This window comes from Gymnoscopelus braueri (assembly GCF_963280865.1).
Source record: "Gymnoscopelus braueri genome assembly, chromosome: 5".
Taxonomy (NCBI): Eukaryota; Metazoa; Chordata; class Actinopteri; order Myctophiformes; family Myctophidae; genus Gymnoscopelus; species Gymnoscopelus braueri.
Window position 1 is genome coordinate 26,193,134 of NC_137606.1, and position 14,895 is coordinate 26,208,028.

At 40.9% G+C, this 14,895-nt stretch overlaps 1 protein-coding gene across 1 annotated transcript; it reads left to right on the forward strand.

Annotated features, from left to right (window-relative positions):
• The first annotated feature begins 722 nt into the window (after positions 1–722).
• Positions 723–11,891, forward strand: rabgef1l (RAB guanine nucleotide exchange factor (GEF) 1, like). The gene is given in 10 exon segments (XM_080429673.1): positions 723–1,070; positions 2,376–2,567; positions 2,658–2,830; positions 4,441–4,542; positions 4,545–4,612; positions 7,118–7,199; positions 7,319–7,451; positions 8,768–8,859; positions 9,019–9,275; positions 9,407–11,891. Coding segments are annotated over 9 exon segments (1,512 nt in total). The 5' UTR covers positions 723–1,070; positions 2,376–2,391; the 3' UTR covers positions 9,836–11,891.
• Positions 11,892–14,895: the final 3,004 nt, after the last annotated feature.

The following is a 14,895-nucleotide window of genomic DNA, read 5'->3' on the forward strand; positions in this document are numbered from 1 at the left end:
AGCAGGGGTTCTCAAATGTTTTTTCGGCCGCCTGGGCCACCACATAGGCAGAGGGCCCCATGAGATCTCAACACTAGGGCCTCCCTCAAACCAGAGGAGACAACTCTTGAACGCTGCATTTACATTTGAATCAGCACAATCTAATCTACATTCACACTCTCTCTCTCTCTCTCTCTCTCTCTCTCTCTCTCTCTCTCTCTCTCGACCCAGGGGCCTCATACTGGGGTTTGCCTAGGGGTTGCCTGATCATTAAGCACGCCCCTGGTGTGTGTGTGTGTGTGTGTGTGTGTGTGTGTGTGTGTGTGTGTGTGTGTGTGTGTGTGTGTGTGTGTGTGTGTGTGTGTGTGTGTGTGTGTGTGTGTGTGTGTGTGTGTGTGTGTGTGTGTGCGCGCGCGCGTGCGTGTGTGTGTGTGTGTGTGTAAGTAACCATACGAAAGTGCTCATGGTCTAAACCTAGCCATGGTTCACATCACATGACGCTTGTATGACAGTCATGTTTTTTCAGGGCTAGCCTAAACCTTAACCTAGCCGTATTTTATGATTCTGACATTTTCATTCTATATCAGAATCATAAAATACATCTACGAGAGTCATATTCTACGGCTAGCCTAAACCCTAAATTGCTTCTTTTGGGCTTGTTGGTTGCTTATTTCTCTCACAAAATATGGCAACACCGCCCCCCACCCCCACCCAGCAGAAAACAGCAGAGACTGAGAGAGAGACAGGCGCAGTGGCGAACGCAAAATGGCTGTGAAGCTAACCTTCCACTTCAGTAACAATAACATCAACAGTTTAGAATAGAAGAGCTCTATAGTTCTAGCTGACAGCTCACTGACAGTGCGGACGGTTTTATGGGGAACATATTTGACTGACAACACGAACCCCAAAAATACCATCTGGTGTTGTTAGCATTAAAGTAACGTTAACTGACACACAACAAGCTAATTAGCCGTAGCTTATACTCTGTGGAGAAGAGGCCAGTGTGTGTGTGTGAGATTAGATACATCTGTCAGCACGAACCTATAGAATATTATCCATAAGGACATCATCTTCACACACCTTCTGAAGAGGTGAGGAGTTTGTTTGATACGGTGTTGTTGTCAAGTTTGTGTCAGATAGCTAACCTTGGCTAACGCCAAGTGCAGTGGTGGAAAGTAATTAAGTACATTTACTCAAGTACTGTACCATTTACTGTCACTTGACAGTACTTTACTTGAGTATTTCCAATTGTCAATACTTGTACTTCTACTCCACTACATCTCAGAGGCAAATATTGTACTTTTACTCCACTACAATTATTTGAGAATGTTAATTACTAGTTAATTTGTAGATTTAGATTATTATTACAAAACATACAGCCCTATATACTTTAGTTTGGCTATTTGAAAATAGCAGATCTACAAGCTCACCACGATCTGCTATTTTCCACATATAACAGACTATTTCTACATGGAGGTATTGATACTTTTACTCAAGTAGAAAATGTGAGTACTTCTTCCACCACTGGATAGTGGCTGCCATACAGGATTACTTGGTAATCTCGCTTCGTTTCACGTTAAACCAGATATAAGTTGTTTTTTTGACAGCAGCATATATCCCCGTTATTTGGTTAAAGACTATAGTTATCACGTGGACTTAGTAAACAAGTTCATCATGTTTTAAATAATTGCAAGTATTGGCAGTGGGCATGCTAACGTGTAAAGGTTGCCCTGAATTGATAGGCCTATATTTATTTGAATAATATATAATATAATAAAAATACACGTTGATATTTGAACATTGCTAGCATCCTTTTTTTCCCTTCTTTAAAAAAATGCTTATAATAATTCTGTCATCTATTCTAAAGGGTGCATTATGTGGTGTCTTTTAATAAATGCAAATACAAAAATTAGCCCATCTGCAAGCTGGTAGATTGACTTTTTTTAAAACGAAATTTCTGCCTGTTATGACATGCCTGAGATAGGGATGCCAGGAAAGGTGGTTAACTGTTGCAGCCCTATTGGACTTCATGGTCAATTTATGCTACTGTACATAAAAAAGAAAAGAAGAAAATATAAAAATACAACATTTGGACTCCTATTACATTTCTGAAAATGTGTACACAGGAGTGTATACAGACCCTGTGGTTGTAAACACGGAAGTGGGGAAGATTTTGCAGAGCATGCAATAAATCATGGTGTAAATATACAGAGTAGGTATTTTCAACTCACAGTGTGATTGGCTTCAGAAGACTTGGGTAATTCTATTACTCATTTTTACACTCCAAAGAAAGAACCCCCTGGTCTACATGACCTTTTTGAAGAAGGCTGCTATGATGATGTGGCTTCTCAATACTTCTCAAAACAGTCTACTGACGTTCACATCATTATTCTTAGATTTGAGAAAGGGAGGATGAGCCAGCTGTCAGAACGCCGTGGCTTCCATCTGGACCAGTCGGAACTACTGTGCAAGAAGGGATGCGGTTTCTACGGCAACACAGCACATGGGCTGTGCTCAAAGTGCTGGCGAGAGGACAATCAGCGAGACAGACAGAAACAGATTCAAGAAGATATGGCACTGGCTGAAAGGTGTGTATTTGTGTTAATATGTTTTTCTCTGGACACTGGACACTTTGTCCATCAAACTGATGTAGTGACCATTTGATGTTTCTCTGTCAGATTGCAGAAGGAAGAGGAAGAGGCCTATGCCAGCAGTAGACAACAGAGAGCACAGCCAGCCGCCATTACCCCCTTCAGCAAGTTTGAAGAAAGAAAAACCAAAGAGAAGTCCAGCAAAGTTAATACAGTCACAAAGTTTTTCACACCATCTTCAAAAACGCCACCCAAAAGAGGTACACAAATGATCTACTGTATTAATCTATAACGGGTTGTACATTTACTACATTACCAATTGCAGATCATTTACATGATTGTCGTTTGCTTCCTTTGCTTGTTTGTGTCCTCAAATATTGATCAAATATCAAATTTGGGTTTTTAGTTGATGTTGTTTGGTAATAGTTACTTTATTCTCCTCTTGTTGAGACAGCTCTTAGATCCTCGTGCTATTGGGGAGGAGGTCACATGGTTAACCATGAAGATAACCATTGATAATGGCATGTGACAAGTCATGCACACTTTGCACAGAGCCAGGTCTATCTGATCAGGCATATTTTCAAAATGTCAGTGTCTTATAATAGAAATTAGGAGTTTAGAACTTGTGTTGGAAGATGACATTTGGGTGGCGCAGTGGCAAAGTCCCGGCCCACCACCACGGAGGTTGTGGGTTCGAATCCACCTACTGGTGCATCCCGGCTTTGTCGGGCGTCTGTGTGTGAACACAATTGGCCCGTGTTCGAGGGAGGGAAGCCGGGCAGGGAGGGTGATAATTGTCACTGCATGTGTTCCTTTGGGCATGGGGTGGCACCTGTCAGCTCTACGTCCTCCTGGTGGGGGCTTCTCCCTGGCAGGTGAATCAGTAGCATACGACAGCAGTGACAACACAGAAATGTGTGTGGGGAGGCATAACGACTAAATGGTTGGCTTGTAACTATGCTATTGTTAAGTTGTAAATCAGACACTATACCCTGGCAGTCTGTTTTTTAATCATCGTTATGTTGGTTGATGTAGACTTTCTACTAAACATGTGGAAGCTTTCCCCACTATATACATTTGTGTGGAACAAGTTGTGATGGCTCACTTTAATTAGCGATGGGAGACAGTACGTTTATTTCATAAGAAAAAATCACCAGAGCAGATGTTTGCTTCCAAGAAGCTCACAACCTATAGTTCTTTGGTATATATTGTTGTTTATTTATTTGTAGTAATTATGCAACAGGAGGCACACTACCAGGCATTTATTGCATTTGGTACCCTAGTCAAATTAATTATTAGAGAATTGTTAATTATTTAATCTATTTTTTTCTGATAAAATTATGGAGAGGAGTATTGAAGTGGCTGCTGCTGAAGAAAAAGTCGCTTCATTAGTGGGTGAGCATTTCAGCACCGATTTAGTTTCCCCCCGCTGTTACTGTAATAGTCCGGTCTTTTTTTTTGCCCTCCAGTGCTTGGTGCCCCGGTCTGCAGCCCCTAAAGCCTGTGCATAAAGCTGGGCCTGTCAGCCACTTGGAGCCGTTTCTCAGGGGATGGTGTGTTTCTCAGGGGCTGGTGTTTGTGTCTAGAGAGGTTAGCAGAAACGGTATTGACAGAGGTGTGGTTAGGTGGGTGAGAGAGAGAGAGAGAGAGAGAGAGAGAGAGAGAGAGAGAGAGAGAGAGAGAGAGAGAGAGAGAGAGAGAGAGAGAGGAGAGAGAGAGAGAGAGAGAGAGAGAGAGAGAGAGAGAGAGAGAGAGAGAGAGAGAGAGAGAGAGAGAGAGAGAGAGAGAGAGAGAGAGAGAGAGAGAGAGAGAGAGAGAGAGATACAGGTATATTTACCTTTTTAATCTAACATCAGTTCTCTTCATGTAGACCCGGTCCCTGTGGAGACGCAGTCCTGTCCCAGTTCTGCTGAGCGCAGACAACCCTCAGTGGATACAGACCGCACCACTCGGGAGTTCATTGACTTCCTCAAACCCTGAAGCCAGGCAGGGAGATCTTTAAACAGTGCCGGGCCTTCACTGAGAGTATGGTCTACAAAAGGGTGAGCTAAACGATTGGTTCCCAAAACCTTTTCAGATGAGACCCAAAAGATACATTTGCCTAACCCCAAACCTCACCCAAAATCCATGATGAATTAACCACTTAAGCAGTATTTATTCGTGAAAATAGCCGATCTACAAGCTCACAACACATCGTGAGCTTGTGCTATTTTCACTATTTCTTCTTTGTCTTAAATGGATTTATTCATTTTATTTTATCTCTGAAATTCTTTTGAAAAATGTACTCGCGACCCTCAAAAAAAATTCCCGACCCATTGTTTGGGAAACACTGGCCTAAAATGCCTGTTTGTTGCATAGAGTGCAGGGTGGATCATTTTGCCTGGAGCGAGGATCAACTTTTTAGAAAGTTTGAGTGTCAGAAATTAAGGGTGTAATGATCACATTGAACCCATGCAATAATAATATCATATTATACTATTATTATTTATTTTACATTTAGGAATTCCATGGCACCAGAGAACTGTCATGCGAATGGTTAATAACCACTCCAATTGTGTTTCCATTTGTGGAATAGTTTAAAGTTGTACAATGCAGAATCCCAAATAACGATTTTTAGCAACCTCTGCTGGTCACTACCGTCACTGCATACAATTTCCGTAATCCTCGATTACCCAGAATTCCATTCGTTTTCACCGGAAGCCGGAAGCGTTTCAAAAAGCGATCTTTTAATTGTTTTATACTATCTACGGATCGTTTCTCTTAGCCAGTGGAGCATTAGTTACCATGAGCTGTGCTTTCTTTTTCTGTTCTTTTTCGATCTTCCAATCCTACATTCTCTTAACATCAGCGTGAGGTTCCTTTTTGCTATTACCGCGGTAGTTCCTGGCCAAACAGGAAACCGTTGCGGTAGTTCCTGGGGACGTCGGCCACGACGTCATGACGTTGGCCAGGAACGTCATTTTCCCGGGAAAGTCCCCCCCTTCACCGTTCAATAGAAAATATATAAATAAAAGGCTTCCGGGGGTGAAATTCATGGAGTGGGTGTTGTGAAACTTTTGCCACTGACAAAAGATATACAATTTAACTTTAGTTTTGTTGAAAACGTTACCTAGTATTACTTTAAGATTGAGCAACTGCATGGCCTGTTTCTTACCTAAAATGTATTGGTAATTTGCAAACAAGCTGTCAGAGATGAGCTCTTGCTGGAGCACAACTCGCTTTATTCATGAGGCTGTTACTCATACTTCGGACCATTTTATGTTATTTTGCAATAAAACAGCGATGAAAAAGCTTCCGCTCCTGGTTTGACTGAAGTCGGTCCTGAATTCACAAAAGTCATGGAAAAAGTATTGTCATGTAACCTCGCGTCACCATCCTTTCCACCACGGAGCCTGGTATTCATTCTAAAACTGAGCCGTGTGATCCGGTTTAGAAATAAAATAAAATAAAATTGTGTTCCGGTGGTGTGTTCCGGTTGGCGTCGCATTGTTTTTGTTCCCCACATAATGCGAATCAATTAGTTAAGTCTCGCTAGTCGCGCTACGAGTTAGAATAAAAGATGGACATACCAAACGATTATTATACCAAAAGAAACGAGAAATATTAAACTAGTGGAATCATTTTGGAGGTGCACAGCACCGGAGGTTCTGTTCCTGTGTTCCGGCAGCCTGATGACGTAAAGTTATATCCGCTCCAGACCGGATCAGAAACACGAAACGGTCACCCCATTCGGATGCTATCGATGCATTGAATGGGACATTATCACCTTTTATCAGACCATTGAATGGGCGAAGTAGGCGACATACTGACCTACCCGTGATTCATCAGACCATTCATTGGGTGTTATCAAGACATAATGACCTACCAACGGAGATGACTTAAAAAGTTCAGTTTGGGTTTTGGTTTCGGACCATGACGGAGGCGCGCAGTCTCAAGCGAACTGGAACCACGTGAGGGACCACCGAGCGAGCTAAAGCGAGCAAGTTGCCGTCCCGAACGCTGTGACGTTCACTTGAGCCCACTCAGCGCCGTTGGAGTTATGTACCGATAGGCACAGAATCGTAAATCATGTTGTGGAGACTGCTCCGCCTCCGAGTAGGTCAGTAGCTCCTGATTACGCCCAATGAATGGTCTGATAAATCGCGGGTAGGTCAGTATATCGCCTACTCGTCACCTACTCACCCATTCAATGGTCTGATAAAACGTGATAATCTCCCATTCAATGCATTGATAGCATTCAAAGCCGGTAAAAAACGGTATTGATCCCAGGCTATTTGTCATGTACTAAATTCAGGGGTGACACCTGGTGGTTCCAAAAGTTCATGCACTATCCACAGGTCCTACACTGGACCTACACCGCACAGCAAATCCTTAATCTTTGCCCATCTTCTCTGTCTTCACTGTCCTGTGAAACAGAAATACCTCAATACATAGTCTTAAAAATGATGCAAAAACTATTTATGACATATTATTACCCATGTTTACTATTGCTATGATTGTAACAAATAGTTGATCAGAGTTAATTGTTGAACCATTCATTTCTCTAGGACGTGGGTGCTGATGAGCTGTCAGAATGTGTCCAGGACTTTTACCAGAACCTCTCAGAACGCCTGCTGGGCCAATTCAAAGGTACAGGCTGTCCTGTTTATGACTACCTGTGTATGAAAGTCTGAATTCTATTGACACACATGAGTGGCAAAGAGTGAATGGTCCTTCATGGTGCGTGTGTGTATATGTGTTGCCCCCAGGTTCGTCGGATCATGTGGAGAGTGTTATGGATGAAGTAGAGAAGTATATGATGACTCGTCTATACGAGGAAGCCTTCTGTCCTGAAACCACAGATGACGAGAAGAAGGACCTGACCACTCAGAAGAGAATCAGGTGCCTTACCGTACAGAAACATGGTGTTATCAACTCCCTTATCCTAGACCAGTTGTACCTTTTGCCTTTCGCATGATTTCAAAGACATGGGGAATTAATGTGCCTGTATTTACACAAACCAGTTTTTTTTTAACTCACTGAGTGCCAGAATTATTTCTGTCTATGTTGTCCCAGTGCCAGAGATTTTTTCAAAGTAAAAAAAAAAGTGCTTAGGAAGCGAGATACAGCCTTTTTCAGTTATAAGTTAAACAAGGAGTGGATGGAGCTGCAAATCTTCAGATAATGATATCTTGGGTTCTGAATTTTTTTTCTCCAGTTAAAAAAAAATAATCAAAAACACGTGAAACATGTGATTGGCACGTTGCACCATAGCGGTAAAACACGTGAAAACATGTGAATAGCTATCTAATCTATTTTGAGATTGGCTAAATAGAAGCAAGTCTCTCTTGGATATGCCAATGTTAGCCACGGTTCCACACACATTTTACCCAGATGTGTTTCTGTTGATTGCTGTGTGAGCTCAGATTTGGTGCTAAAGGTTTGCTTGTTTCACTTAAAGGACGACTTCACCCATCTTCATACGTATAACTGGTCCCCACTAATGCTCATGGTATAGTACCATTACCATATTATAATGAGCATTAGAGGACCTATTATATGAAGAGGTTGAAAATCGGTGGAAAATGGGTGAAGTTGTCCTTTAATGATGATAATCGCCTCTGTACATGACTGTAGTTCCTGTTCCAGAAGGTGGCATTCCCGTTTCCTGTTCCAGGTCAGTTTCTTATATGTTAATTTGATTGGCTCAGCAGCAGATTTGAACCTGAAACACATGAAGGCGTTGTGTGTTTCCAATCAAATGACGAGAAACTGACCTGGAACAGGAAAACGGGAATGCCACCTTCTGGAAAAGTGAACTACTATGTCAAGGATTTTCCTTTGTGGCATGAATGAATACATTTCTTGTCCCGCATAAGAACCTCATCTCTATTTGTTTTAGGCTCTTGATTTACTGTAGATAGTGTATTGAGACAGGACACTGAGGGTAGAGATGGAGAACAATGTGCAGCCCAGATCTCCAGCTTGAATCAAACCGAGATGTTGCAAATGCATGTTTGTGGTCGACACACTTTCTGGTCATCTACCGATGTGTCCCACGATTTTAATAAAAAAAACAATTAAGGGGGAAAGGAAACTATGTTATTTAAGTGGATCAGCTGTCAACATACTCTTTCGTCCAAATACAACATGTTTACAAGCAAATTGACTAAATATAGGTTGGGGAGATTTTAATCCCAACTTTTGCCATGTCACAGGGCATTGCACTGGGTCACCATTGAGATGCTGTGTGTTCCTGTGGATGAGGAGATTCCAGCGGTGTCTGATAGTGTTGTTAAAGCCATCACAGGTGAGGTTTCTTTTCATCCCCTGAAACCTGTATATTAAGGCTATATACTTTGTCAATCAACACTGTGTATTGATAAAATATATATTTTCAACTGTAAAAAGTGTTAAACAACACTTTTTTGTGCAGCAACACGTTGAAAAAAAAGTTTTTTTCCCCCAGATGTTATTGAGATGGACTCAAAGCGTGTACCTAAGGAGAAGCTGGCATGTATCACTCGCTGCAGCAAGCACATCTTCAATGCCATCAATGCCACCAAGAATGAGGCAGCATCTGCAGATGACTTCCTCCCCACGCTCATCTACATCGTGCTGAAGGCAAATCCTCCACGACTTCAGTCCAACATCCAGTACATCACCCGCTACTGCAACCCCAGCAGAATCATGACTGGAGAAGATGGTTACTACTTCACTAACTTGGTAAGACTGTATGTGTCAATGTGCTTACGGGCCTCACCTTTTGGTGTGTAAATACATTTTTAAGAAAAAGCCCATTTTGATTGATGTTTACAATCTTATCTATCTCCCCTGCACCCGACAACCTCCTCCAGTGCTGTGCCGTGGCCTTCATTGAGAAGCTGGACGGCCAGTCTCTGAACCTGAGCTCTGAGGATTTTGAGCTCTATATGTCTGGCCAGACATCTCCCCAGCGGCCAGGGCCTTCAGACGCCTCCTCAATCAATCCCTCAAGCAGCACCACGGCCCTGAACCAGGTCCATGAGCGACTAGACCTGCTGACGGGGCTGGGGGTGCGACAGGAGCGGGTCATGGAGGGGGCTCACAAGCTCGAGAGCGATCTCATTGACTGGACCGATGGAGTAGAGCACAAGGTGCAGGACCTCCTGGAGAGGTCTCCATCGGAGACGCAGAATCCCGCCTCGGACCCTGAGACATCGGCAGCAGCATCAGCAATTGACTCTGATAATGTGGAGAGCGACCTCCTTCCGCCACCACTGACACCGCAGTTGTTTGCTGGGTGATGCACGAGCACAGCTGAAAACCCATCTTAACGCTTTACTCTCCAACCCCTCTCTCTCTGCTCCTCAGTACCTGTCAGCATTCATTGTCCGTCATTCTTTCCCCATTTATGTGGATAATATAAATGGTTGATGTGATTCAGTTATGTTTCTGTCATCCACCCCCAAAAACCTATGCTTATTATCACAGCCACACATAACATGTCTTTTGGTGATGATTCTGGGCTATTCAGGTCTGAGGATATTGGAAAATCAGATACGTAATGATAGATTTATCCTTGATCACTGGGTGCAGGTGCAAAATGGAGACTCTTAAAAAGAAACCTATAGGCCATGTCCACATAATGTGCTTTCTTAAAAACGCCGCCTGGAGCACATTTTGTGCTGACATGAAAAAAAGATTGAAAATCTATGGCCGTCTGCTTCAAATAACTTTATTGCCATTGTCAACCAATAGGTATGAGATGTTGTGGTGGACACCAGAGTTGACATTTCTCAATAGAAGAGAAGACCAACCAGAAGTGGTTGGGAGAGATGTTCAACCACTGCAGGTGTGATATTTGTATTTTATTAACATACTCTACCATTCAGATTGCTCAGAGTAATATTTTATTTATTCATCATTACGGCCTTATCCCCTTTGGTTAAAGTCAGTGGCAGTTGGTAAATAAACGCTGTGTGAACATTTACCATTAGTCTTCAATTCAAAGAGACCTCCACGGAAAGATGTGCATTGGTATGAAAGCTCACTGTTAATATTCCATTGTGACTACAACAGGAATATCCTGTGATGACATCACCATTAGACATTTTTGCTAGCTGTCCACCACAAATGTGGAAATAGAAGACCTCTACATCTTCAGTTGCTCTTTTTATACAGCGTATATATGTATTTAATGTCGAATTTCCCTTTAACTATTCAGGCAAGATATTTTCCTCCAAACAGCATAGTAAAACCAATATTTGGCAATGGATATGAGGTATTAATGCTTGAAAATGTTAAGAAATGCCCTTCTAACTAATGCTACTGATGTGAATTGTATCTACTATACTCTGTTATTCTGCATACGTGTGTGTGTGTGTGTGCGTGAGAGAGAGAGCGAGGGGGGAGAATACGAGTGCATGTTGGTTTGCTTGCATGGACATGTTTATCCATTTCATTACCACAGTTGTGTGTAAATAATGTTTTGTTTTGTGACAAGACCTCTCACTCCAGTCATAAGCTGGGTTTAGAGAAGTGATTTTATTTTTCTATACAGCTACAGTAGTGGGTATGAATTTCTTCTGGATGCAATAGGAGACATTATTCCTGTAATATTTACAGTACTAATCATGCTTATGAACATCATATACAGACATTAATTCTAAATATTGGACTGTTTGCTAAATGCCTAAATCGTAAATGGTAATATTCCTCTAATCTTAATCTATAGACATGTATTCATTCTTGAATAGCTTATTGCTTGACAGGAGCAGCAGCCTGTTATCAAGCTTGGTTTAGCTTAAGCTTTTATGATCTTAGCTCTCAAAGTGTGTTTTAATGAAGGAAGTTACAACCATGAAACCATAATGTCGCCAGAACATGTAAACTGATATTTCCCAGCAGTTTGTTTCTTTGGTAGTAACGGAATGTATTTGAGATTCTGTAATGGAAATGTCCAGAGTTTTCTCTTTAAGAAATGAAAAGGATACGTTCGTCTTCTGATTATTTATTTTTGTACTTATGATAAATAGACTTAACATTTTAATTTATGTATGGCAGTGGAGTCAGTGTGCAGGTGCAATCAAAGTATAGTTTGCCAAATTCCTTTTAATTCAGTTAATGTATTAAGCTTGAATAACTGACTATTGCACTGTATGCAGAAACCATTCATCAGGTATTTTTGAAGTTTAAACAAAACTATTGTAACCTTATAGGTTTGTTATTGTATTATGGAGGAATAAGTTAGACAATGCCATGTTTTATTTAAATATAACTTATTCGGGACGTGTTATTTTATTAGCATCCATGGGTTTGTGTTAGTGAATAATAATAGCAAAAATAAAAACTCAAAAGGCATGTATTTCTCAGCAGTTTTAATTAATTTATATAATTTACCATGACTGTCGGTAGGTGGGTGGTGTTGCAAGAAAATATTAAATATTTTAAATCAAACTGAAATATTTTCCAAATTCAATACTCACAAAATGTGATTGAAATTGACCTTTATCTTCATGTTTTTGATTATTTGTCCAAAATAGTTATACAATACTATACAAGAAAACAGTATTGTATAAGAATATACTATACTACCAGTATGTCACCCAAAATCTGACATACTATACCATATTACTACCATATTAATGTGTGCAGTATGTCATCCAAAAACATATTGTTCTATGTCACCCAAAATACACAATAGTATACAATTTAGCCAAAAACATACAATACTATTACATACTATACTTAAATGCCCCAAATCTCATACTATAGTCATTTAAATTAAAGTCAAACGCTCACATGACATCGATTCCGTTCACAAAATGGCCAGGCGGGGAGGGTGATAATTGTCACTGCACGTATTCCTACGGGCTGGGGCGGCACCTGTCAGTGGGGAGTGTTGTTCGGGAGGAGTAAGACGGAGGCTCTGTCCTGATTGTCCTCCCGTCGGCGGCTCCTCATTGGCAGGTGAGCCAGCCGGTATAGGATACAACAGCACAATACACATAAATGTGTGTGGGGAGGAATTAATTGCCATAATGACTAAATTAGGGGGGCAGGGTTCTCCCTATGGGTATGTGACATCAGACACAACAGAACCAATTTGTTCATGTCCATATTTTGACCTGTTGCCTGACTGCTATCATCCTCGGATGTTTCATCAATGCACATTTTACCTCAATGAACTTTTCTTTTCTTTTTTACAAAATAATAATATTGAATATTTTCCCATTAAAGTTGATGTAAGCATTTTTAAGCAAAAATACTTCAATCGATTTTAATAGGTTGATTGAACTATACTTAATGTTCCTAGTAGGCTATAACATTAGACTCCGAGGAACATGAATGTTGCCCAGCAAGCGGGCCAGTTCTAGGCATAAGAATGGGGGGCAGTGCCCCACTAATTGTCCTGACTGCCCCACCAAACCAACATTCAAACCCCTAATTTCAAAAATACTATTTGAAACATGTGTCAGTAATATGTCAGTCAAGTTGATTTTAATTGAATTGTCAATGTGGTTTAACCACTATTCAAGGAGCCATCTTGTAGCCTAAATTGTGCAAGAAGACCATGGTTGGGTTCGAAACCACAAACTAATGTACTACATACAAAGAATGTTATTTTTAGTGTCTACGACTGACTTTCAAAGTTTGAGGTAGGGGCCCATTCCATTTTGCACGAAATACGATCGGCGAGAAACTTTGAAGGCATTCTCCCAGTAGGCCAAGGAAGAACCAAATCTCTGTTCAGTCTCAGACTTTGAATTAAAAACTAAGCGCAAAATCAACATTAAATGTTAAGACAAACTTTACTTCAGAAAAAACGAATAAGATCAAAACAAGCAAATATTCAGAGTAAATAAAACCATGTCATCACAACACAAAGGCAACAAGTTGAGTAGGCAACATGGCTGTAGTTGGTCACCATATTTGGCAAACTTATATGAAAGACTTTTACATGGCAAATTTGAATTCATGCTTGTTTTTGCGATTGATTGAATGTACGGACAAACAAAAAGAGGAGCACAGCAAAAAGATACAGTCGGTTTGAAAGCTTACAATAGGGTTGAACAAGATCGAAATAAGAGTTTCTCACATACATTACAGAACTACTGTATCAAACCAACCATTTTAATCTTCTTATGTCATTTGAACATATTGGCAGTGTTAAAGAGCTTTGTAACCTTGAAGGAATGTACACTTTATAGAGAACAAAGACACATGTGGTTAGTAACAAGCACTCACTTGCTTACGTTTTCATAACTCACACAGTTACAAACAAACGCACGCACACTGTACACAACACACGCACGCACGCACGCACGCACACGCACACACACACACACAACACATGCACTCTGCAAGTGATGAGGCCAGATGGAATACTGCTTCCAAGGGCCAAGTAGGCATGAGATCAACACCTACAGTATGTGGAACAATTTGGCTGGGTGACAAATTTAGACAATAAAACAGTACAACCCACAGCAGCATAATTGTCCTCTTTTCCACTTGCCACAGAATACAAAACAGTTACCATCAACTGAACCATGCAGGGCTTTTGAAGGGAGGTAGAGGTCACCAGATAAAGTTAGGTTGGGTGGGTAAAAAAATAAAAAATAAATACAAAATAAACCAACAGATGCTTCAGCAAAGGTATACCTATAGCCGTGGCTTTGGAAACACTGCAGGTAACGTGTCACTGTGCCTTTGAAATACAAAATAGACATTACAACCAAATAAATGTATATCTGGAAGTTGGAATGTAATACTATTTTGTTACATAGCATTTTCTTTTACAGTTTCCTTCAATTATTAAACTTTTATAAACATCGTACCTTGAACAACAATCAACAATCACATTTTTGCAGCATCACAGATTTACAAGGAACTCATGCGAAAAACACCTCTTGCCCTGTACACTGTGTGTAGAGTGTATATCTAGGTTTATACTGTAGATTGCATTCTTGACAACAGGAATTCTGTGTTGCGTATGCCTTCAGCTTATACTCTTTCTTTACGTATAGAGATATTAAGGTGTGTGTGTGTGTGTGTGTGTGTGTGTGTGTGTGTGTGTGTGTGTGTGTGTGTGTGTGTGTGTGTGTGTGTGTGTGTGTGTGTGTGTGTGTGTGTGTGTGTGTGTGTGTGTGTGTGTGTGTGTGTGTGTGTGTGTGTGTAGAGGAGGGGGGGTGTTAGACCACTGTCCCTGCAATAACAGAGGCAATAACAATTCCTAGCACCACACAGCATATAATGATCATTATTTTCTTCTGCATTGCATGTCAAGAAGAGAAACAATTAATCCACGGCAGCAAATGGGGAGTAGGAAAAAAATGATTAGAATGATCCAACTAAATTATGTGTT